We start from the raw sequence: 25,965 nt of genomic DNA on the forward strand, positions 1-25,965 counted from the left end.
TGAAAACTTTTGCAAGAATAAAATGATGGGCTTTGAGTCTTTGACTTTGTGTAAGTATACTAGCCTACTCATAAGGTTTTTATAAACACTTTATTATTATTTTTACTTACAATAAATTTATTTTACAATAAATTAATTTTTACTATACAATATTTAGTAGGCAATAATGTTTTAATGCTTAATGTTATCCTGTCAATCATTTTAACTCGCTTAACACTTTTTTCCTCATATTTTGTGTTTTATGCACTAAAGCAAAATGGATATTGTTGCCTTACTAATAATCTAATTATATGGCCTTTAAAGGGAACAGAGCGAGCACAATGCAGCACGGTCACCATGATTTTGCCAACATATTTTGTTGATCCCTGAATAACATTCATGTCCCAAAATTAAGTCCTTACCCTATCCCTACCCCTAAACCTATACATACCCATAACTTTTGCCTAAAATCAGAGGGAAATGATAGGTGAATAACACTGATGTTGAGGCACCCCTGGTTCTAAGCCTAAACTTGACATAAACTGTAAACTTGTCCCTCAAAGATGTTGATCCAGGAACTTGGTACTTGGTGAAATCACGTTCACCATGCTCACATTTATTTAAATTGATAATGAGTCTCTTTAATATAAAAGATTCACAATAATTATTGTTGGGATTTTGTAATAACATTGGCCAATATGGTTAAAACTATTAAACTTAAAGGGTTAGTTCACCCAAAAATGAAAATTCTGTCAGTAATTACTCACCCTCATGTTGTTCCAACCCCGTAAGACCTTCGTTCATCTTCGGAACACAAATTAAGATCTTTTTGATTAAATCTGACAGCTGGATCACTCCTCCATAGGCTTCTAAGGGACTGAAACTTGCTGGCCCAGAAAAGTTATTAAAGAGATCGTTAATATAGTCCAAGTGACTATAGTGACTTAATCTTAAGTTTATCAAGCGACGAGAATACTTTTTGTGAGCTAAAAAAACACAAAAATAACGACTTTATTCCATTATTAATTTCCTTCTCTCTGGGCCTCGAGTGAGTTCACGTAGTGTTTTTGCGCAGTGGATTGGTCACGGGTATTTGTACAGTTCCCTACAATGACCAAAAAAGAGTCTTGTTGGCAGCCAACGAAAATAAAATGAATACAAATAAACATGTTTGATATATTAAAGGGATAGTTCGCCCAAAAATGATATTTAACCCATGATTTACTCACCCTCAAGCCGTTCGAGATGCATATGTCAATCTTTTTTTTAGACGAACACATTTTCAGTTATTTTAGAAAATGTGTTAGATCTTTCAGTGGTTATAATGTGAAGCAATGGGGTCCACAACGTTGAAGTCCCAAAATGTGCATGCATCCTTCACAAAAGTAATCCATAAACGAAGGCCTTCTGAGGGTAATCTGTGCGGTTTTGTTGTAAAAATATACATATTTAAAACTTTATAAACTAAAATAACTGGCTTCCGGTAGCGGTCGACGCGCGTTCACGGAGATGGATGATGGCGTATGACGTAGGACGTAGCGTAGGAAGCGTTGTGACGTAGAACGGACGTGACAGCGCAGCCAGAGAGCAGAGCAAAACAAAACTCTACGTTCGTTCTACGTCACGACGCTTCCTACGCTACGTCATACGCCAGCATCCATCTCCGTGAACGCGCGTCAACCGCTACCGTCTCCGCAGCGCGTCGGACGGTTCACGCCTCGCCGTCGTCCATTAATACCTGATAATGGACACCTCGTCGGGCATTAACCCTTACATCACCTGCTGTTAGAATTCCCTTGACTCCCATTCATTTTGGCGTCACTTTGACAGCGAATAACTTTACATCTGAGGCGTTTAAAGACTCCATTTGTCCATTATTTATTTCTAAAGAAACACGAAAATGTATAAAAGGCTCCATTACCTTGTATCTGGCCCTGTAGATGCAGTTTTTGTAAAAATAGGCTAACGATTGCGTCATAACCACGCGCTCTCTGTCGCACAGTAGAGAGATTACCGTATGGACAGGAGGAGAAGCTCGCAGGCAATCGGGGGGACGTGGAGGCAAAATGACAAAATAATTAATCAGAATACCTAGCAAAAGTTTCTCCTGCTCCTACTGTAGCTCATGGACAGCTCCTACTCACGATCTCCGTCTCTGCAAGATTCGGAAGGGAATGATTCAGATTTCTCTTGGCACAGCTACTAGAAGACAGACGGGTTGCTCACGTCACATCACAAAAACAGGCTGGTAACTCATTGTTCGTGTCAGAAAATCCGCATCTGAAAAAAGATAGCGTAACGAAACATAACATCTCGCGGCGGCATATCCAGTGTAGAGACCTGTGCCTGCCGAGACAGGAGAAAGCATCGAGCACGGTGTCCGCAGCCTTGAAGAGGCAAGTGCTGCTATCTGAGGAGGAGAAGAAGCAGCTGAAAATAAAGATAAACATTGCATACTTCATTGCGAAAGAAGAAGAACCTTTCGTCAAATTTGGGTCGCTTATCAGACTCCACCACATGAGTTAACACGAGTTGACATTAATCCCACATACGACAATGATGCAAGATGTGCGGAGATGATCGGTCAAATTGCTGACATAATGAGAGAGAGCCTGTCAGCGAAGCTGAAAGCCGTGAAGTATCTAGCCGTTCTAAAAGACGGAGACACTGATACATCCAACACCAAATGTGAGATTGTTTATGTGTGCTTGTTGGAGGATGGGAAGGATCTCCTGGTCGGACAACAGACCCTTCAGCACTCCCATGCTCCCATAGGTAAGCTGTTTCTCTTTATAGGTTTTATTCTTGTGTAAAGTTGAATAGGCCTGCAATAATTATAAATTGTTGCATGATGTACACCAATTCAAACACAAATTCTATGCTTTCATTTATTGCAACTTCATTTTGGCACAAGAGAGAGACAGTGAATTGTTTGTTTGTTATTTTCTTACTTTCACAGACTAGAGCTGGCAATACTGACCGTTCAAAAGAAAGAGCCAAAGGTGTCTGTTGTATACGCTCTTCTACATCTGATATGGAAGACTTATCACTTCAGTGGAAAATCCAAACGAGAGATCTATGTCTCGGACAAGAGCTTGGTGTGGATATTTGTACACCGGCTAGCGTCAAGGGAACTCGCCGGATCCCCCATGTCCACTGAGCCCTCAAAGTGTTCTTATGGCATGGACAAGAGGACCTTGACAATGACCAAGGCCAGTACTCAGTTGTTCTGCGGCACATGGAGCGTCTGGCCGTAGCATCAACAACAGCGGAAGCTCAAAAAAGGTCAGTTTTACTCAGTAAATTTAATACCCCTAATTTACAAAAATAGGTTAAAAACTCAAATGAACTTTTAGAATCAAGTAATTGACAGATGTCTGAGGAGAAAAATAAATAAACTTAAATTAACTAACACGTTTACTGTGCACTTGTTTACTCACTTCTTAACAGATAAAGTGGGAAATGGAGAATGCACTCTTTTGTGTATTCTGCCATTTTCTCTCTGCCATGTTTGAGGAGCTGTCCTCACTTAGCCTTGCAAAGGAATGACCCGATCCTCCCCCGAGCCACATCAGAGTTGAGGACGACAGTGGCCAGACTGGAAGCACTGAAGTTTAGGGCAAAGGCAGGAGGCATGCTGGAGAAGATCCAGACCATGCTTGCTCAGCAGAAGGGTGATGAGAGGAGATTCCAGGTGTGTTAGGATGAGAGTTTGTTAGGATGGGTTAGGGGTTAGGGTTAGACAGATTCTCAGTGTGAGAATCAATGTTTTCGTTGCACAATACAATACAAACAATTAGAGGATAAGGAGGGAAATGCAGTGAAGATTGGACAAGTCTTTAAAAAAAATAGAGACTGACAAATGGCCAGACATTTCATTGTGTTGGTGTGTGTCTGTCTGTCTGCCTCTCTCTGTGTGTGTGACGTGTGTGTTATTTCTCACTAATCCCCAGCGGAGGCAGCACATGGAGGCGGCCATCAACATCGGCGTGGGAGACCTCAAAGCCAGGTTTGGTGGTTTGCTGAAGGATGAGAGTCTGTCAGAGTCCTAAACCCTGACACATGGCCAGAAGACCAGGCCAGCCGTCTCACCTTTGGTGATGATGATGTGGCAGACCTGGTGAGGCATTTCAAGGAGCCTCTAGAGAGGTAAGAATTTATTTGACACAACATTGTCTCTATGGCAATGTTATGTTTGCATGTTTGCAAACTCACTTGCTCTGTTCAAACCTGCAGATCAGGGGGCAACTTGGCTGCAATCCAAGATGAGTGGCAGGGCCTGAAAACCCTTGATTTATCCGGGTTTGACTGAGTGTCTTCAGTCGATCCGTGTCCATCTGGAGTCGAGCTGCCGGTTAATGCAGATCCATCCAATTCTGAGACGCCATCGTTCTCCGGTCAATCCCTCCTGGAGTTAATGTCTGTCTCAGATGTATCCAGTCTCGAGTAGGGTTGGTAATCGAAAATCGATACCAATTCTGAAAATCGAATACTTGTAATAAAATTAAAATTTCGATTCCTCTTATTGATTCCTTTGTGAGCATTTCAATATGACTTTAAATAATTCAAGCGTGAGACGACTCGCTGTAGGCTAGCAGAAGGTAAAGGCTGTCTCCCAGCAGAGGTTGGCCCACTTGATAGTGGATGCCATCGTCTTGGCATACCAATCCCAAGATGCACCATACCCCCCCGGGTTGCGAGCCCATTCCACTCGGCGTGTAGCTTATTCCTGGGTGCTGACACAGAGTGCCTCGCTGACAGATATTTGTAGAGCTGTGGGCTGGGCGACACCAAACACGTTTGCTAGATTCTATAGCCTACGTGTCGAGCCGGTAGCTTCCCATGTGCTCTCTTTGCATAGAAGCCAGTCAACACCGTAAGCCCCGCTCGAAGTGTCGGCTTGCTGCGCCATTCCCCTCCTATGGAGTGGATACGTGCGCCATTCTTCCTCCAGTAGAGTTCCTCATTAGCCGAACCCCGTTGAGTTCCTCCACACCCCTCGGCAACGGACATGGCGGATTTTAGTAATGTTAGTACACCAGCATTTGTCATTTAAGAAGTAATTACCTCTGGTAATTATGATTTCCACACATTAATTCTATGAATTCATTATATTAACTTAAAAAAATATCCAAAAGGGGCAAATAAATGCATACTTTTTTAAAAACAAATTGTGAGTGTAGCGGTGGAAATTGGAATATTTTTTTTATTTATTAAACATTTACTTCCAAAATACAAAAGTGAAAAGTCATAAACCAGAGAAGAAAGCCAGAGGTTCAGGGACTGATAAATATTACATCACATAATAAAATAAATAAATAAAATTAAGTTAAAGAAAATAAATAGAAAATTAAATTACAAAATGAGGAAGTATCAGTTAAAAATTAAATAAATAAATAAATATTCTCCCCACAAAACATAAAATAATAATAATAGAATAATAATAAATATAATAAAAGATTTATACAAAAACGCCAAAAAATGAGCATACATTCAAAATTTTAGTTGCCTTTTTGTTACAAGAGGTAGATAAGGATTTGATATTAATCTTAACATCTTCTTGAAAGTGAGAAAAATTGGGGGTTACTTTCATAATTTTACACTTGTGGATAAAAAATTGTGCAAGCAAAATAATTAAGTTGCAAAGAAAAAATATATTCTCATATTGTTTCTCAAAAATGAAAAACCCAAATAAAACATCCTTGAAATAAAGCTCAAAGTCTTTATATATATAGTTTACAATGAACTGGCAGATGTCTTGCCAAAGTTTTCTTGTATGATCGCAATGCTAAAAAAGATGTAATATAGTGTCTGGTTGTGAATCACAAAAAGTCCAATTTGCATCTATACTTAATTTAAATTTTGACACCATGAACGTTTTGACAGGATAATATCGATGAATAAGCTTAAAATAAATCTCTTTGACCTTATTTACCAATAGGTACTTGTTAGGGAGAGTCCAAACCTTCTTCCATGAAATATTTTCCACTAATGTGTTCCATTTTGTAACAACAAGAGAAGTGGAAACAGAATCATTGAGAAAAAGAAAACGAATATCTCTATTATTTTTTAATGCAGATTTAAAACATATCCTGCCTACATACGTGTCAGCTGGGTCTGGGAGAGGAATTTCAGAACTTGTCAAAAAACTATTATGGCCCTTAAATATTAGCATAATGCATAATGACACCATTAGGGATAGCACCAAATACAGTGGCAAACTGTTTTGGAGTAACAGGAATATTATAGTGAGAGAGAAATTCTTGATAAGTAAATAAGTAACCATCCTGATTAAATAATTGGCTAACCAGATTGATCCCATTCTTAAACCAGTTTTCGAAAAATAAGGACTTATGTTTAAGAAATATTCTTATTATTAGAGAATTCTTTGATTGGCATTAATTCACATTTGAGCACATTGAGATGAAGCCCAGAAGCATCTGAGAATGTTTTAATAGTATCAAGAGCCAAGGGAATCTGGTCTGAATTTTTTAGGAAAAGGGTAGTATCATCAGCCAATTGACTGATGATGATCTCCTTTCCCATGACACCGACTCCTTGCAAGGCACTATTCTTAATGTAATTAGCTGAGTGGTCAATATAAACAAGTATGGCGAAATGGGGCAACCCTGACGTATTCCCCGCTGCAATTCGAATCTTGGAGAAGTACCGTGTTTAAGCTTAATGGAAGAATTCCCACTGGCATATAACGTTTTAACTGCTCTAATGAACAGGCCCCCCCCCCCCCAAAAAAAAAAAAAAAAAAAAAAAACATATTTAAGAAATTATCTCAGTATATTCATAAAGAAATAACAACAGCTGTGTCATATTCATAGCTATGAATGATCAGAAGTTTATATTTCTCAGCAAATAATCCATTCTGACTGCAGAAATGGATGATCTGAAAACATTAGCTTAGCTTTTCTATCAACCGTTTGGATGAGCACGTTTTTGAAAAAAATATTAAAAACATACTAAAGTTTTTTCATGACACCAAGTAACATCATTTTGTAAAGTTAGGGCTCTTACAGTGTAATATGTCAGAAAAATATGGTTACCTTGCAAAATTTCACCAAAAACAGTTCCTATGATAGTGATTCTGACATCCATGTTAGAAGAAGTGTTGTGACCATAGACAGTATGGTTGTGACAAGTGCTGTTGATTGACACTGTGACATCTAGTGGATTTTTTTGGCATAACATACCTCAACCAGGTGGTAGAGACGGCTCAATCAGCTCGAGTTAAGTTAGGTGCTCCTCTCAGTAAAATGTAGTGACTCAAAATGTGCTCAACCATTTGGTCGAGCAGTTAAAGGGATATTTTGATATGATCATATTGGACTTTTATCCGACGCATCTATGAATGATTCTGGTGTGCGAGGCGTCATATTTTCTATAAGGTAATTGACAGCACAGTGTACATGGGAATTATTACAGTATATCTGATGTTCATCAATAGTAATGAGAACAATAAAATGCAATATTAACATTTTCTTAAAATGAGAACGTCATCTTCTGCTTGAATAAATAAGCAGTGTTTCTTTGAATTATTTTTTTCTGTTCCTTGAAATAACGAAACATGTCCATAGTGTCAAACTTTAATTTAAAAAAGTGTTTTCAAGAATCTGTATGACTTTAACAACACACATTACACAATTATCACAGAGAAAAAACATTTAGCTTCTAACCAGACATTCAATAAACCCTATGTGACACTTCATCATTGCTTAACTCTATGTGGCCTATTCTTGATTTACTTCATTATACAATAAACTCAAATGCACTAATTTAAACTGCTGTGAGAAAATTCACGTATTTGCTAAAGTGTCAGTTCAATTTAACACAATATTGACTGTTAACGCGTCACACAAGAAAACATGACATGGTGTATGTGCATGAAAACTATCAGAGAAATGGAAATCTTACAGATGGAAGGAGTCAACACTGCTGAGTTCTACATGTACATTAGTGCAGCTATGAAAGCTTTGAATGATTTCTTCACCACCCCTGTAAAGCTGCATCTAATTCATTATTTCACTGAATAAGCTCTCGTAAGAAAACTTGATACATTTATTACGAGGAAAAGCTTGTGTTTCTGCTCTCCCACATTTAATCACACAATTAGCATTATTGCAGTTAACTCATTGTCTCAGCAAATAAAAACATCATTAAAAAAAAAGATTCCTAAATCCTGTTCCGAATAATTTAATAAGCACTATTCTGCTGTATATTCATGTTCATCTGTGTTTAGTGTGTGATGTTGATGTGTGATCATGATAAAGCTCCAGCTCTTCTCTATATCAGTGTCAGTGTTTCTGAACTCCTGAAACGCCTCCACTGTAGTCTTGAGTTTCTTCCGGGAACACGTCACAATATTCCTCATTATAATAATTCATACGCAGAATAAAGGGGTGGGGCCTGGTTGAGTTAGTTAGTAGTGTGTTAAACTGGTGGTTATGGTAAGGGGCGGGACATTTCCCGAACACACTCAAAGCGCTCGACCAATCACAACACGCTGCTCCAGCCGACCAATCAGAGCACAGTGTGCTTTTCAGAAGGAGGGGCTTCATAGAGACAGGAACTAAACAGAGCGTTACTGACAGACTGGGAAGAGAGGAGCCGCAACAATGGAGAATATGAGGAGAATAATCAACATTCAAGCAGGAAAACCTGTTCTAGTAGAGTCTGAGACATCAAGACTTTGTTAAAGGGCAGAATATGGGCTCTTTAAAAATTGTAAAGATATTTCTGTTCACCAAAATGTTGTCAAAATATATCTGACAGCAGTTTCATTTAAAATGCTCAGGTCTATATTATATTAAATGTGTCAGTATCCAATGTAAATTCTGTAATATTAGAACATTTGATCAGGATCTCTATCCAGAAGAGTGTAATCTGAGCGTTATTTTCCTTTTCAATGCATTTTCCATTCATTTCTATCGAACGTTCAGTGTGAAGCGCGAAAGTCTGAGAGCGTGAGGTGATGAAGCGCTTCACACGTCTTCTCTCGGGCGAGTGTTGGGGGATTCAGACTCGAAAACATCGTCTTCCAGTCCTTCTTCTATTGGCTTCATAGTCGTGGATGTTTTTGGCAGAGGATTTTTCTCTGGAGAGAGAGAAAGAGAGAAACACAACACTAGTTGTCAATGTTTAACGTTATTTCATAATAACAGTATCTGGTTACATATTAAGATTCAAGTGTAATGTTTTATTATAAAGTCATATGGAGGCAAAACGTTGTATCATTCTCTTAAGGGTATTAACAGTTTCCACAGCGCAACAATATCATCACAGTAATGTGAATAAAAATCACTCAAACAATAAAGTTACCACTCTGTTAAATACACTGTGCATGTTATATATCACACTACACGTCTTGTTCTGCTGACTTCCATTCATACGCATGTGAACGCGGGAGATCGGAGAACGCTGACCTGCTAACTCATAGCATTACATTGCAGGCAAGTGGAGAAGATAGCATTTTTTTATTTAAATTATTATTTGTAATATGTTGAATTTATGGTTGGAGTGTCTGAAGAAATTCTGCGTGCCTGAAGTCTAGTGTGACCGTGGCCGTGTTTTTATAGTGACATTGATTAATAATGTCTGAAACGCATGCTTTTAGAGTGCATTAGTTTACACACCCCTTTCATACTCTTAGACTTTGAGATGCTTTTTGCGAATGTTCGTTGGAACTGTGTCTTCAGGATTCATTAAACTACAGTACGTTAGTAACGACAGAGCTTGCAACCGTAGTTGGCTAACGATGCTTTTGGCAGGGGTCGTACAAAGTGCTTAAAGTGCTGGACTTTTGGCAACTGAAGTCCTGGAAAACCCTTGAAAACAGACATTGTTATGAGTAAGTACTTGAAAAGTGCTGGAATTATTGAAAGACAATATATTGGGAAATGTATTTAAAATTTTATTGATAAAACAATCTTTTCACACAAGATTAACGCTGGAGCCCGTCTGATATAGATATAGAGGCATTTCGCAAGGCTATGGGTGTGATATTGCTCATATAAATATCCAAATATAAGATACAGCTTTTATTCTTCAAGTCAATCAAATATTCATGGGGAAATGTGCTGTGCTTTATTTGTACCATTTTGTTTTATTAGTTTATTTTTATTTATCCATTTACTTATTTTTTAGAATTTAAAAGATAATAAAGAAAGAGATTGTTTGATAAGTGAGATCTCTTATTGAAGTCCTTTTAAAACAAGTAGTGCTTGAAAAGTCCCTGAAAGTTCAGCAAAACAAGGCATTTTTATGTCATATATTCAAGAAATCAGTTGGATTGTTTGTCACTAGCCAATGCTGAACTGGAGAAACCATGAACCCAGTGTCTATTTAATGGTAAAACGTGAGCAAGAGCCTGTGCACAAAGCTCAGTGCAGTTTTATATTCATGGCCTCTGAATCAATATTTGTGAAGATTTACTTTTTCTGGTATTCTGCCATCATATCCCATCATGCCACACATATCAGCTCAGGTTCACATAAGGCATCTTTACATGCTCTAATTTTCGTCAATTGTAATGAATCCAATCTGCAATCAATTGCGATCTAATCATGTATTTGTTTACAATTAGTAGATTTGTGCATTTATATGTATTCCCAACAAAACTAGTTTTGGACTGGATCAGGCTGTGTGTTCTGTGTGTTTTAGCAGTGCGTGATCTGTGTGTACGTGATCTGTGTGTTTTGTATTGTGTTCATGCTTGTTTGTCCTTTGCTTTGTTGGTGGATAATATGTATATCGTGTATATCTAGTCTGCCATGACAAAATATATGAACATTATCATATCTATTAAATACCTATTGCATTGTATCAAACCGTAATGGGACATGGTGTTGGGAAAATGGAGGAAGAATATACTATATTATATTTCAAAGCTTTCGTGTTCGTCAGGAAACTTTGTGTTTGCTTGAAATATTTGGGTGTAAATCTAAATTAAATTAAAGCTAAATTAAATCTGAAAGGGCTTTATAAACGTAGAAAACAAAGGGGGTGTGCAAACCTCAACTCTACACATGTTGACGAACACGTACAGTCAGCTGGTGGAAACCTGACAGTGAACAGGAGCAGCCGACTGGACATTATCCCTCATCATACTCATACATGAAGATATGGACATGAAGGACTGATGTGAATTGAAAAAAGAGAGTGATAGAAAAGACATGAAACTACCTATTTACAGTACATATAACACACTCACTGGCCACTGGTGAAGTGAGTGTGTGTGCAGTGCTCATTAGGTGAAACTGTGGCATGATGTTATTGGGAAAGTCAAATGCAGTTTGCCGAGTGTTAAAGGTTAACTTCATCACAGCTCTGGTTATCAGAAGTGTTCTGAGCACTAGAGGGAGTTAATCTACTTTCTGGTTATGTTTCAAAATGACAACTGGGTCATTTTTTGTTGGGGTTGAGGAAGAGAAAGACAGTGAGATAAAAGAGAAACCATCTTACAGCCCGTCAGGCCCGATCTGAGGTCGCAGCTAGAGGAGGAACAGGAGGAGAAACGTCAGGGATTCGCCCTCAGCACACACTCACACACTCACACACTCATCACACCAGTGCAGTGGACTACTTGCACAACTACTTCTGCGTTATACTCATTACATCTCGGGAGTTTCCGGCAACAGCGTTCAGCGCATACATGCATGAGAACGCAGATTATTACTATGTTTAATATCTGAATCAACACGCACCAATGCTACATTCTTCTAAATGTCATAATCATTTGTTAACAAACAAGTATTCATTACTTCAGTAAGCTCATTGTTTCTGTAAATTATCACATTGTTTAAATTAATACATTTTTAGCTAACTGTGATTTTAATATGTATATTTCTGAAATGCATAACTTAGACAGTTTCCTCTGATAACAGATCACTGTAAATTGTAAAGTGGACTCATGCATTTTCTGTAAAGCCGCTTTGAAATGATGTGTTTGTGAAAAGCTGAATGTGAATTGAATGTTTTATGGCGGCCAATTGAATAAAATAAATAATCATGTTCTCTGCCTTAACATGAATTATCTGGAGCCTGCTGAAATGTGCCTGAAATATATATTTTCTTTACAATCGTGCAGTCTGAATAATAAATAACTATATTTCGCCACTATCCTGCATCAGTTCAGTGCTCGTCTGCTCATTAACAGTGTTTTTCTCTTACTGATCATATTTCATACCTGTTTACATTTTTAAATGAATTTGACTAATAAAGAAGGATTGCTTGTGTGCGCTGGTGCTTTTATTCCAGTCTTTTAAAATAGTTGAATGAATTAATGCGTGGTACATGCCTTAAATAAACATAATGATGTTAATATTTAACAGTAACACACACACAGCGTAGAGGAGAATGACAGTCAACTACTTTGAATATTAATGAAATTTTTTGAGGAATGAAAAAATGACAATAGTGATTAAAATATCTAATACAAATAAATAAATGTGCATACTGATCAGATTCATCAGGTCTCACACTAGTTTAGACGATTGGCTTGGTGGGATTAAAGCCTCATGTTTCGTTGAGTATTTCATCAAAATATCTCTTTTCTTGTCTCTGAAAATGTCAACATTTCTTAAATCGTCTTGCAGACACTCCTTTTAGTTTGCGTTTATTGAACTCGATGACTACAAGTGCATTGAAAATATACATAACCGTAAATAACTGAGATGTATTATATCAAAAGCTCAGTGCAAGTAGCCCGTTCCACCAGTGCAGTCTCTCTGAGCTCACACTGGACCAGATGCAGTCAGAGGAGATGAAGAGCGAACGTTAGAGAGTTTAGGACAGAGACGTGTGTTTATATCAGGGTTTGTGGGCATGAGGGGTCTAATGTCGGCACACAGTGGTTAGTAGGGTTGGGTATCGCTTCAATTTTAATGATTCCGATTCCAATAAGGAAGGAAAACAACAACTTCGATATCATTCACATTTAGTCTTATTGCAAAACATTTAATTGTAGCTGATTATCATGAACACAAATCTACAGGCTAGAGAACACGTACACAAGGAGCGTTTGCCTGTGGTTTAAAAATACCATAGAAGAACAACTAGCCAAACTAATATAAATGTCAAGCATTATTAGCATTAAGACAAGTACCATATTTTCCGGACTATAAGTCACACTTTTTTTCATAGTTTGGCTGGTTCTGCGACTTATAGTCCAGTGCGACTTATATATCAAAATGAATTCATACTGCTCTCCTGTAGCCTAGCCCTGAACAGTTTTACTGAAAACAACTGAAAACTGAAAAACTGTTGAGAGACTGAACTAAGAAAGACTGAAAACAAACAAAATGCCCTCAGAAAATCCCATCCTTGTTCAGAAGCGACCCCGAGGATGGGAGAATTCAGTGGATTCAGTGATGTGGAGTGAGATCGGGAGCTTGGGGAACTTGTTACCGGTAACTTGCTTGTTATGTTAATTTAGTCTATTCAGCCTCGCAGGCGTGTTCTTTATGCTATTGTGTAGCTGAACAACTGTTAATGTGTTACGTTAACATACAGACACCCACTCAGCCTGTTGTTCTGTGTGCTGTTGTGTAGTGGAATAACTTGCCGTTCCAGATTAAATGTCTGTTCTTGGTCTTGGATTTTGTGAAATGTATAAATAAATGCAACTTATAGTCCAGTGCGACTTATATATGTTTTTTTCCTCTTCATGACAACTGATGCGACTTATACTCCGGAGCGACTTATAGTCCAGAAAATACGGTAAACACTCAGTAATTAAAGTAAGTAAAAAATGAGCAATCACAACAAATAGATACAACTGAACAAAGATACGATTGAAATAAATAGTGTTTTAAGATTTTCAGGTAGAAACTGGAATCAAATGTAAAATAACACTGCAGTTTATAAGTATAATATACATTACAAATATAGTTACAAAAGTTATTCAGTGAAGAACGAGTGAATTTTGTCTTGTGTTGTTTGATTAGTGTTACTATAGAGACGGCAGCAGGAATATTAGTGCTGTCACTTTAAGAGCTGCACAGATCCAATACACTGATACACATGAAGACAGAAAACAGTCGTCTCACGCTTGAATTGTTTAAAGTCATATTGAAATGCTCACCAAGGAATCAAAATTTTAATTTTATAACAAGTATCCGATTCCCGGCCTCATCAATTTTTGATTCCCAACCCTCGTGGTTAGTGCCTGAAATGCATCGGTTAGTGATGATCCTGTAGCGCGAGAGACTTACGCAGTGAGGATCCGGTGGACCCGCCTCGCAGGATCTGGTTGAGCACGTCGTCGGTGTCGCTGGTGCTCGCCATACTGTTCCTCATCTGCATCATGGAGAGCTGAGAGCACAGGCTCGGCTGGCGGTCCATCTTCTTCACAGCCTACGGTACAGTCAGCATCACTTCAGTTAAACCCAGCTGACACACACACCAACCCAGCTGACACACACACCAACACAGCTGACACACACACCAACACAGCTGACACACACACCAACCCAGCTGACACACACACCAACCCAGCTGACACACACACCAACCCAGCTGACACACACACCAACCCAGCTGACACACACACCAACACAGCTGACACACACACCAACCCAGCTGACACACACACCAACCCAGCTGACACACACACCAACCCAGCTGACACACACACCAACCCAGCTGACACACACACCAACCCAGCCGACACACACACCAACCCAGCCGACACACACACCAACCCAGACAGCAACATAAGCCGTGTTTCCACCGCAGGAACTTTCCCAGGAACCAGTGACTTTGGGCTGGTTCTCGGTGTGTGTACACCACAGGGTCTAAATTAAGTTCCGGGTAAACATTTCCCCCTCAGAAATTCCCTGCTTGTGCAGTCAAATGACTGAGAGCTAGTACTTTTTCAAAGTTCAGGAACGTTCAGGGGCGGGACTTGGGCGCTGAACATGCTGATTGGTTGAGCTCATGCCGCATTTTGATTGGTTGACTGCACACAGTTTTTTATTTCAACCACCATTTTTTTTAATCTGTTGCGGCGTGTGCAGTACCAGTTGTTTGCTATTCGAATTAACAATGGAGTTTAAAAAATACGACCGATGGACCGACGACGATTTTCAGGCTTTATTAAGCTTAAATTCTGAGGATAAATCCAGTGGGAACTGTAAAGTAGCAGTCCTACGTCACCAGACTAATTTGCCTAATCTTCCCGGTACTTTAGACCGCGGTGGAAACGCAGACAGCGACAGGTCTGGGGGAAAACAGTTCCTGGGACAAACTGTTCCGGGTAATTTCGAGGGAAACGCGGCTATAGTGTCGGCCCAGATCCGGCCCAGATCTGGTACATGTGGATTGCATGCGTGCCGGATCTGGGCCGACACTATGATGCTGTCTGGGTAACAAGTATGCATTGAAAACATTTTATGAAAACGCTATTTCTGAATGTTCTCTGAAAACCAGTTCTTTGAAAATGAGGGACCTAGGGATGCTAGGGACCGATATGAACATTTTGTCCGATACCGATAATCACCGCTAATTCTTTATATTTAAAGGCCGATAACCAATGTATTGGCCAATAAATCTAAATTCAGATTTGTATGTGTTTTTGAGCACCTGATTACAAAAACAAAAGTCTCACCATTTAAAGCCATGACCCAAACACACAATTATATATAATGTTCTCATTATAATTGTATGCAGCTGATATGACATAGAAAACAGCTGTTTTACTTTTTTACATGTATACTTTAACATTTATCAAATAAATCAGAAGAAGAGACCTTTTTTTAAAAACAATTTTTTAAACCATCTGTATTATTCCAAACGTTTGACCAGTGGCGAGTTGCTGAATCCTGACCTTGTCGCTCAGGGTTGGGTCATTGAGCGAGTAGAGCTTGTTGGTGATGTCTTTGCCGATGAGGTACCGGAAAACCTCGTTCAGGAACGACTCGGACTCCAGGAAGTACGTCAGACGCTCCCTCGACCAGCACAGGATCTTGCAGTTTTCCTCAGCACTGATCGTCACCTGGATGTCACATGACAGATCATTATAGAGAGTGTGTATTACAGGGGTCGTACAAGGTGCTTAAAGTGCTTAAATTTGACTTTTTGAAATTGAAGTCCTGGAAAACCCTTGAAAACAGTGAAAAAAGTGCTTGAATTATTTAAAGACAATATGTGAAATTAGTGTTTAATTTTATCAATAAAACAATCTTTTCACGCTAAATTAACACTGGAGCCCGTCTCATATAGATATAGAGCCATTTCACAAAGGCTATGAGTGTGATATTGCTCATAAATATCCAAGTATATGATTCAGCTTTCATTCTTCAGGTCAATCATATATCCATGCGGAAAAAATGCATCTGTTGCACTTTATTTGTACCATTTTGTTTTATTAGTTTATTTTTATTTACCCATTTACCTTTTTTTCAGAATTTGAAAGATAATAAAGATATTATTTAATAAGTGACATCTCTGATTGTAGTCCTGCAAAACCAAAAAAGTAGTTCTTGAAAAGTCCTTGAAAGTCCTGGAATTGTATTTTACATCATCTGTACGAACACTGGTATTAGTTTACTCTTCCTTAAAATGACCAGAAATGTCAGGAGTGTGATATTGTCACATATATATATATAGAGTCGGCCCACATCTGGAACATGTGGATTCCACCAGATGTGGGCCGACACTTATTTTACAATATATATTATGCAATATGATATATAGTCAAACCAACATTTATTCAGACACCTTCAACATTTCTCACATTATTACAGTTTATTCACTATAGTTTAGAAAATGGTATCAGAATATTACACATCAGAGTTATGAACTCAGTTGATATTTGACTGGTTTTGTCCGTCCTTCTGTTAGACTGTCTCACACATTAATTATGTTGAATATCTGTCAGCTGTTAAATTTAACTACACAATTAGATAATACCAGTTTAGCTCAACCAATCACCAAGCAATGCTTCATTGTGTTCAGTCTGTGTGTAAAAAGAGCATTAGCAATTAAAGAAAACACACTTCAGTTTACTTCAGTTCACACAGTTTACTTAAATTTGCTCTCCTCACTTACATAAATGAACTATAGTGTCCTGCACACACTAGTAAAAAAATATAACAAATTATCAATAATTTTTGGTTTTACTGTAACTATGCCAAATGCTGTGGTAATAATAAGCACATATTCAATGAATATTATGTTTAAATATCACTCTTACCTGAAACCTCTCACCCCTGTTCAACTGCGTGGACCTGAACTCAGGAGAGTCGATGAAGGCGTTGGTGTAAATGTTATGCAAGAAATGACCGCGGTACGAAACCTTCATCCTGTGTGTCGAGGGCATAAACGTGGTCATAAGTCATGCAACACACAGTATTATAGGAGATCTCCACTCGTGGGGAAGTACAGCACGTACTTTCCCTTGAGGAGAATGCTGAGGCGCTCGTCCACAGACGTCTTGTCTTCCGCCGCGTAGATCTGGCTCTTCTTCAGGGTCTGGATGGTGCAGAACTGGCCCGTGAGTCTCTGGAACAGAGCTTCTCGTACGTGTAGAGGCTCGAACATGCGCTTGTACACCGACTTCAGCTCCCTGTCGATCTTAATCTGGAGTTAAACAGCACAGACAAACTCAACTCACATTTATGTATCGCGCTTTTCACAATACACATCGTTTCAAAGCAGCTTTACAGAAAATGATGAGTCCATATTACAATTTACAGTGATCTGATATCAGAGGAAACTGTCTAAGTTATGTATTTCAGAAATGTACGCATACAAATCACAGTTAGTGAAAAAGGAATTCATTTAAACAAAGTAATAATTTAATGTAGTAACAATGAGCTTAATGAATACTTGTTTAACAAATGATTATGACATTTAGAAAAATGTAGTATTGGTGCATGTTGATTCAGAGTTTGCATCATCTACATCTACAAACATCTATATGGAGTTTAGCAGAATTAATGAATTAATTTCTCATTGGGGAAAATCCCTGTATATCTTGAATTGTGGAGTAATTCTAACAGTGAACGCATGCACTCCCAATGTCCGATTTCAAAACAGTGTTTACAGGATGAATACTGAGGGTTTAAGCTTTCGAGTAACACCTCATTTATGAATAAATATAATGTGATAGGATAAAGAGGCTGGAGTGTGTCAGTGATATCCAGCCTGAACTCACCGGCCTGCGTTTATAAAGCAGAAAGAAGAAGTGCATGAAGTTGACCAGCAGGAAAACCACGTTCCACACCATCACATCCAGTGTGCATCTGTACAGCGCGGCCCAGGCGATGAGCAGAGAACAGCCTGAGGTCACAGATCACATGATCAGAGAACAGCCTGAGGTCACAGATCACATGATCAGAGAACAGCCTGAGGTCACAGATCACATGATCAGAGAACAGCCTGAGGTCACAGATCACTTGATCAGAGAACAGCCTGAGGTCACAGATCACATGATCAGAGAACAGCCTGAGGTCACAGATCACTTGATCAGAGAACATCTCAACCTCGCCACATGTGCTCTGAGGAACCTGAGAAAAGCTGTGGTGTGAACTCTGCTATTCTTCCATATTCTTCCAACTATATCTTAAGTGTTACCTTAATCATTATCGTCCTTGGTGTGCACGGGCCATTACAAAATTTAATTTCTTTATTTCTTTTAATTGTTTCAGTAGACTGTGTATGTTCGTTTAGCCGGAAGTTAGAATTTTACTTTGTAACGTGTTGATATTTTTGTTACAAAAACCCATTGCTTCGCTTCAGAAAACCCCCAGAGCCTGTGGAGCGCTTTTATAATGGATAAATGAACTTTTATCATGGATAGATGCACTTTTATGATGGACAGATGCACTTTTATGATGGATAGATGCACTTTTATGATGGACAGATGCACTTTTATGATGATAGATGCACTTTTATGATGGACAGATGCACTTTTATGATGGACAGATGCACTTTTATGATTGATAGATGCACTTTTATGAAGGATAGATGCACTTTTATGATTGATAGATGCACTTTTATGAAGGATAGATGCACTTTTATCATGGATAGATGCACTTTTATGATGGATAGATGCACTTTTATGATGGACAGATGCACTTTTATGATGATAGATGCACTTTTATGATGGACAGATGCACTTTTATGATGGACAGATGCACTTTTATGATGGATAGATGCACTTTTATGATGATAGATGCACTTGTATGATAGATAGATGCACTTTTATGATGGACAGATGCACTTTTATGATAGATAGATGCACTTTTATGATGGATAGATGCACTTTTATGATGATAGATGCACTTGTATGATAGATAGATGCACTTTTATGATGGACAGATGCACTTTTATGATGGATAGATGCACTTGTATGATAGATAGATGCACTTTTATGATGGACAGATGCACTTTTATGATGATAGATGCACTTGTATGATAGATAGATGCACTTTTATGATGGACAGATGCACTTTTATGATGGATAGATGCACTTTTATGATGATAGATGCACTTGTATGATAGATAGATGCACTTTTATGATGGACAGATGCACTTTTATGATGGATAGATGCACTTTTATGATGGATAGATGCACTTTTATGATGATAGATGCACTTGTATGATAGATAGATGCACTTTTATGATGGACAGATGCACTTTTATGATGGATAGATGCACTTTTATGATGGATAGATGCTCTTTTATGATTGATAGATGCACTTTTATGAAGGATAGATGCACTTTTATCATGGATAGATGCACTTTTATGATGGACAGATGCACTTTTATGATGATAGATGCACTTTTATGATGGATAGATGCTCTTTTATGATGGACAGATGCACTTTTATGATGGACAGATGCACTTTTATGATGGATAGATGCACTTTTATGATGGATAGATGCACTTTTATGATGGATAGATGCTCTTTTATGATGGACAGATGCACTTTTATGATGGACAGATGCACTTAGATGAACTTTTATGATGGATAGATGCACTTTTATGAAGGATAGATGCACTTTTATGAAGGATAGATGCACTTTTATGATGGATAGATGCACAGGAGTGCACAGTTGAAACTGCAGTGGTGTAGTGTGTGTGCATGAACGTGCGCTGTACCCGTGATCAGCAGCAGTCTGAGCAGGATCATGTGCAGTGTGAGGGTGGTGGGGATCAGCAGACCCACTCCGAGGCTCAGGTGGGCCAGGTGGAACAGCAGGTGATGAGACTGGTCCCAGTCCTGGCATGACGTGGCGTTCGCGTCACCGGGGAGCACGGGCACGCTGGAGAGCAGTGGAGATGAAGTGTAGGGCAGAGACACGGACATTCTCTCGAGCTGAAGAGGAGATGCAGGAAAACTGTTACATCTCACACATGCATACAGCACAAAACACGCAGAATGGTTCCTTACAGAAGAGGTTTTGTTGCATCTAAGGTGCTACTTTTATTCAACTCAATTCACATTTATTTGTATCACGCTTTTCACAATACACACCACGTCAAAGCAGCTTTACAGAAAATGCATGAGTCCACTTTACAATTTACAGTGATCTGTTATCAGAGGAAACTGAAAAACTACAAAGTTATGTATTTCAGAAATGTACAAAATCACAGTTAGATAAAAATGTATTAATTTAAACAATGTAATAATTTAAGGCAGAAACAATGAGCAGATTGAAGTAATGAATATTATACAAGAGTGTGCGTTTCATGTTAAATTGTTCTCGTTGTTTGATCTAAATTGATTAAACTTCGCCAACATGTATCTTGCGTGAATAACACACACATGTTATAAATGTCTGCGCTCTGCAATAGTTAGTGGCGTGAAAACACTGAAAAGTCACAAACCGTGAACGCGCACAGAACTATCCTGGAGATTTGAGGTCAGTCAGTGACCTCCAGTCAACTTTCTGCGGACACACACGTGTATCTGCTGTACTCCGTGTGATCTCACACAGCTCCAGTTAAAAATATATATCGATGGCACTTTAAAATACGTTATTAAAGATATTAATTACAGTATTGTCTACTCACCGGTGTTGTCGGTTGAAGCTGTAATAATGTGCGCAGTCTGGAGGAATGTCCAGCAGAAGATAACAGACTGTGTATGTGTGTGTGTGTGTGAGGAGCGCAATGACAGGCATTGACTTAAAATGGGCACAAACCAAGCGGCCACTCCTCTGCGCGTGCACGCGACTCCACCGCTAGAGGGCGCCTGTTTTTCCTCAATAGACTATTTAATAGGTTTATCTAATCTAACTTACACACACATACATACTACGTACTAACCCCCACACACTCCCCCAGAAACAGAACAATCTCAGGTCAATAACAGTGTTCTGTTTCATATGACGGACGTTAGATGATGATAATACAGAGGAAATTAATATGAGAGCTTATAATATTCAGCTAAATGCTGAAAGTGAATCTCTCATCCATCCAAACACAGCGTTTCCACAAACACAGACACACAATGCACAACCATTTCTCCTCCAGAACAGTTGATTCTCGTGATGGTTCAAACTTTGATTTCTGATCATACAATTAAATAAAACAAGGACAATATTTTTTGGGGAAAACATCCCAAGTGCATCCCACAAAACTCATCTTTGATCAACAGAATGACATTTAAAGTTTTTTCCTGGAAAAACAATTCTTCATGCCTTAAAATAGAGATAATCAGATGCTGTCAGGTCTGTGTAATATGTGTCAGGTCTTAAAGTGACAGCAGCCTAATTAACTTGCTGCTGTCTGTGTTATTAATCATAATTAAAGTACAAAAGACAAAGAGAAAATCACTCACTGCTCTTGACTGAATCACTTTTGTAGCTTTAAAGTTGCAGTAAATGATTTCTGAGAAACAATCTAAACAGTAAACAACAAGGACAAGATTTTTTTGGGAAAACATCCCAAGTACATTCAAGATTAAAAAACAAAACTCTTCTCATGAGTCTCTCTCCGCCGGTTACGCTTCACTCTCTTCCAGCCCTCAACAGGATTCGCTGGTGTTTTCTCCTCCCGGCTCTGGCGCGTGACAGAAGCTCGGTAACCGCAGATCATAGCGGAACCCGCGCTCGTCGAAAGCCCTGTCGTTCAGAGAGAAGAGTTTCTCCGCGATGTCGTTGCGCACGAGCAGCGCGAAGATCTTGGCGATGTAGCGGTGGCGCGCGAACAGCAGGTAGAGCTTCTTCCTTCGCCACGCCACGAACCTGGAGCGCGTGTCCGCGCGCAACGTCACCTGAACAACACAACAGCCCGTTACAAACCACACAGTGGGAACGCATAATATGAGCTATTTAATAATCATTCACCTGGAAAAATCCTTCTTCTGAGGGCCTGAGGGAATCCCACTCTGGGGAGTCCAGGAACTGAAATGGATGGATGAAGTGCAAAAACTCCCCGTTCACCGTCACCCGCATCCTATTGTAGAGAGAGATATGCGATATACAACGTCTACTATATGCTGATAGTTGTTTTAACGATGAGCGATGTGACATTAGCGAGTATGTATACTTTACAGAAACACACCTAGAGTGCGCACGCATACATGATGTAGTCTAGTATAGTTCTGTGCATTTAGAGTGCACGCTTTCACTGCGCGATTTAGTCTATTAAAATGCATTTAAATGCACCCAATATTCAAGATAAGGGTGCAAAAATAGCTCTGTATTTTATATAGTTAATCAACATCACAAAAAGAGTGCCGGTTTTTCTCCAAATAGTATCAGCATGATTAATGTGATATTAATTTTATCCAACAGTTCAATAAACAAGAAGTTAATATTAAGTGACTTACATTCTAGACACAATATCGCCTGTTTTTGCTCTATTTCACCAACGAAAATAGTTCAATAATAGTGGAGGAGAGAGAAGCATGAAGAGGGGAGTTAGCTAGAGGAGAGATGTCCTAACATGACTAACGTTAAAATTGTATATTCTTGAGAATTTTGATATGGCCGACACACGACCAAAGAGACGACGTTCCAATGAACAAATAACAGAGAAAAGGGAAAAGAAGTGACCACCCAACATCGCTTAGAGCAGCTTTAAAACATCAAAACATTATTTATGCATGTGTAACTGCAGGTGAAATGCATGCATGTTCCTCTGAGCGACATTAAACAGTCTGTGGAAATGCTTCTGCGCGTTGCTAAGATAAATTTTGTTGATACTGATTTAATTTCCTAAACAGCAACATAGTGTCGGCCCAGATCCGGGCCTCATCTGGGCCGACACTATGTTGCTGTCTGGGTTGACTGGTAACAGTCCTATTGTGTCTTAATTGATTAAATGTAAGAATTTGACACAAAATATGATGCATACTTTTAAATAAGTTAAAAGAAATGGCTTTAAAAAGTTTTTTTAAAAAATCCTATAAAAGTTACGATTTAAACTTGTTGGAAAAGATCATTCTGTCACTGCTCCGACCTGACCACCGCACACAATATGAAGAATATCAAAAACTGTTCACAGCAGTCCTAAACCTGCCAAAGTACCAATACAATAAACACATATAGTCTAATTATTGTTATCGATGAAATCCCAGAAAATATGAAGATATCATTTTTTGTCAATATCAAACACCCCTACATACAGTCAGAAGCATCTTAAAGGAGTAGTTCACTTTAAAATTAAAATTAGGGTTTACTCACCCTTAACTCATCCTGTATTTCACATCCTTCTTTCAGACGAATACAATCTGAGTTATATTAAAAATGCCCTGGTTTTTCCCAGCTTTATAATGGCAGTGAAATGCTGGTTCTGTTTTGAAGTCCATGCGTTTGTGTAAGAAACTTATGCATATTTAAAACTTTATAAAGTAAAATAACTAGCTTCTGACCAAACGAACATACGGATTCCACTTAAACGTACAGTATGGCATTTTTCGCCACTAGGGGTCGCTAACCTATTTACAATAACAAAGGCATAGTTTGATGACGCAACATTTGCTAAGAATTATGGATCTTGTTGTCAACGTCAAGCCGACCGATCTAATAATGTTTATGGATGACTGAATACATCGATGCTTTTATCATGACTGTGATATGAAGCAGTTCGGGATTGCTAAGAGACAGCTATCAGCTCCACACGCGACGCGAGTCCCGCGGATATAAAAGGAATATGGACATTTCATTCTACCGAACTACACGCAGAATTAGGCTACTACTCACAGGTCAGTTTATTAGACAAATTAAACTTGTGAGGTAACGCAGCGCTGTTTCACTTGGTCTAACATTACACTAGCACACTAAACTGCATTTGAATGTGTAGAAATGTATGTGTTAGTTTGTCTGTATGAGACTAGCAGTAAACTAGATCAACATTAGAATAACATACAGATCATATTCTGACATTTTATCATTGTTGAACTATATAACATTGATTAGTTTTATGTAAATGTGCTCACCTGTTTAATAAAGTACATGTAGAAGCGGTCGAAGTCTCGGACGTGGAGCTCTCGTTTATATACTGTCTATGGGAGCTTTCGGCATCTCGAAAACACCGCGCTGATATTGATTCTCGTTTTAGTTCTCCTTTTTTATCCTAAGTCTGCTTGCCATGGTCCATAATGTTTGAACGAAACAACAACAGCGTGCAGATAGACATTGCGACATTTTATGATGGATATGATGCACTTTTATGATGGATATGATGAACTTTTATGATGGACAGATGCACTTTTATGATGGATATGATGCACTTTTATGATGGAGAGATGCACTTTTATGATGGATATGATGCACTTTTATGATGGAGAGATGCACTTTATGAAGGATAGATGCACTTTTATGATGGACAGATGCACTTTTATGATGGAGAGATGCACTTTTATGAAGGATAGATGCACTTTTATGAAGGATAGATGCACTTTTATGATGGACAGATGCACTTTTTTGAGCTTCAATCTGATGGTTGCAATGGTTGCAATCCACTGCCATTATAAAGCTTGGAAGCGTCAGGGTGTTTATTAATTTAACTCCGATTGTATTCGTGTGAAAGAAGAAAGTCATTTTAAAGTGAACTACTCCTTTAATACTCACCTGCCTGAGAGCAGAACTGAGAGTTTGTCGATCGGGGTTTTGCCCTCGACGGCGAAGCATTGCTCTTTATCTATAGTGTGGATATCGCCGTCACAACACTCAACGATCTTCCCATAGTGAGTTAAGGACACCCCCAGCTTTTTGAACATGTAATCGTAGAGATCCTGGAACTCCTTCTCGAAAGTGACTTTTCTCAGTCGGTAGGACACGTGCACGAGCTGCGCAAGACTGAGGGCGAAGAGCGCGAAGGCCCACGAGAACGAGTCGCTCGTGCACGGGTCGGACCATGACCAGATCGAGTAGCACAAAAACCCCAGCGACAAGAAGCAGAACATGTAGAGTAATCCATAAAAGCCACTGCCTCCCATGAACCCTAAAACCAGCAGTATATGAGCGAGATGAAATATTGATCCTTCGGGATTTTCCTTCCATTCTGCGCACACTGGATATTCCAGAGACTTGGTTGCGTTATTCTCAGGGAAATTAGTCAAAGGATCCATGATGGGAAAGAAGAATCAACACGCGCGCTGTATATTCCTCCCTCTCTCTCTCTCTCTCTCTCTCTCTCTCTCTCTCTCTCTCTCTTTCTGAGATGTGATCTGCTGTGAACACACACACACACACACACACAGAAACCCGAGCCTCCAGACAGTTTTACTGCGCACAGATTTGGAAACGTAATGGACTTCAAGTTCTCAGTTGTCATTAGTTCGAGTGTGTATGTGACTTTGTCTGGGATGTGTTTCTCCTGAAATCCCTGCTTGAGATCTAGGCTAAGTTGTGAATACTTTTGGAATATTAGATCTAATTTTAGTATGATGGCATGATTTACAGTTTTTCTGAATTGCTAAAACACTAAACCACATTCTCTGAACCAAATTCTCAATAGTCTAAACCAATTTGTCGAATAAATCACTCTTTATGTAAAACATTAAACAAGTTCAGGTC

General features: G+C 38.9%; 2 protein-coding genes and 1 long non-coding RNA gene across 6 annotated transcripts; 1 reads left to right on the forward strand and 2 right to left on the reverse strand.

Moving 5' to 3' along the window:
• Window positions 1-2,648: 2,648 nt before the first annotated feature.
• Window positions 2,649-4,488, forward strand: LOC311066648. The gene is made up of 5 exons (XR_014603118.1): window positions 2,649-2,754; window positions 2,939-3,264; window positions 3,430-3,673; window positions 3,933-4,128; window positions 4,216-4,488. It is a non-coding gene; the product is annotated as an uncharacterized lncRNA (long non-coding RNA).
• A 3,075-nt stretch (window positions 4,489-7,563) lies between these two features.
• Window positions 7,564-21,150, reverse strand: popdc1 (popeye domain cAMP effector 1). 4 transcript variants are annotated; one of them, XM_084089230.1, is made up of 9 exons: window positions 21,011-21,150; window positions 20,096-20,312; window positions 18,146-18,270; window positions 17,381-17,568; window positions 17,183-17,291; window positions 15,815-15,982; window positions 14,202-14,343; window positions 11,452-11,480; window positions 7,564-9,085 (listed from the first exon to the last, which is right to left on the reverse strand). In XM_084089230.1, exons 2-8 carry the CDS (start codon window positions 20,301-20,303, stop codon window positions 11,458-11,460), a joined length of 963 nt encoding a protein of 320 aa, XP_083945356.1. In that variant the 5' UTR covers window positions 20,304-20,312; window positions 21,011-21,150; the 3' UTR covers window positions 7,564-9,085; window positions 11,452-11,457. The 4 variants fall into 4 exon arrangements, with proteins under 4 accessions (XP_083945356.1, XP_083945357.1, XP_083945354.1 ...); XM_084089231.1 differs by lacking the exon at window positions 21,011-21,150 and adding an exon at window positions 20,825-21,008; XM_084089228.1 differs by lacking the exon at window positions 11,452-11,480.
• popdc3 (popeye domain cAMP effector 3) lies at window positions 21,128-25,729 on the reverse strand. The gene is made up of 3 exons (XM_084089232.1): window positions 25,018-25,729; window positions 22,288-22,396; window positions 21,128-22,214 (listed from the first exon to the last, which is right to left on the reverse strand). Exons 1-3 carry the CDS (start codon window positions 25,515-25,517, stop codon window positions 21,966-21,968), a joined length of 858 nt encoding a protein of 285 aa, XP_083945358.1. The 5' UTR covers window positions 25,518-25,729; the 3' UTR covers window positions 21,128-21,965.
• Window positions 25,730-25,965: the final 236 nt, after the last annotated feature.

Source organism: Abramis brama, assembly GCF_963993115.1.
Source record: "Abramis brama genome assembly, chromosome: 17".
Classification (NCBI taxonomy): Eukaryota; Metazoa; Chordata; class Actinopteri; order Cypriniformes; family Leuciscidae; genus Abramis; species Abramis brama.

Bases quoted from the DNA above. Each gene is read 5' to 3' on its own strand.
- popdc1 (XM_084089228.1), bottom strand. From the start codon at position 20,303: ATGTCCGTGTCTCTGCCCTACACTTCATCTCCACTGCTCTCCAGCGTG. The intron at 17,569-18,145 runs GTGAGTTCAGGC...GTTTAACTCCAG, and splicing joins TGCTTTATAAACGCAGGCCG to ATTAAGATCGACAGGGAGCT. The intron at 9,086-14,201 runs GTAAGTCTCTCG...CTCTCTCTCCAG, and splicing joins GTCCACCGGATCCTCACTGC to AGAAAAATCCTCTGCCAAAA.
- popdc3 (XM_084089232.1), bottom strand. From the start codon at position 25,517: ATGGATCCTTTGACTAATTTCCCTGAGAATAACGCAACCAAGTCTCTG. The intron at 22,397-25,017 runs GTGAGTATTAAA...TCTCTACAATAG, and splicing joins TCAGTTCTGCTCTCAGGCAG to GATGCGGGTGACGGTGAACG. The intron at 22,215-22,287 runs GTGAATGATTAT...TGTGTTGTTCAG, and splicing joins CAGAAGAAGGATTTTTCCAG to GTGACGTTGCGCGCGGACAC.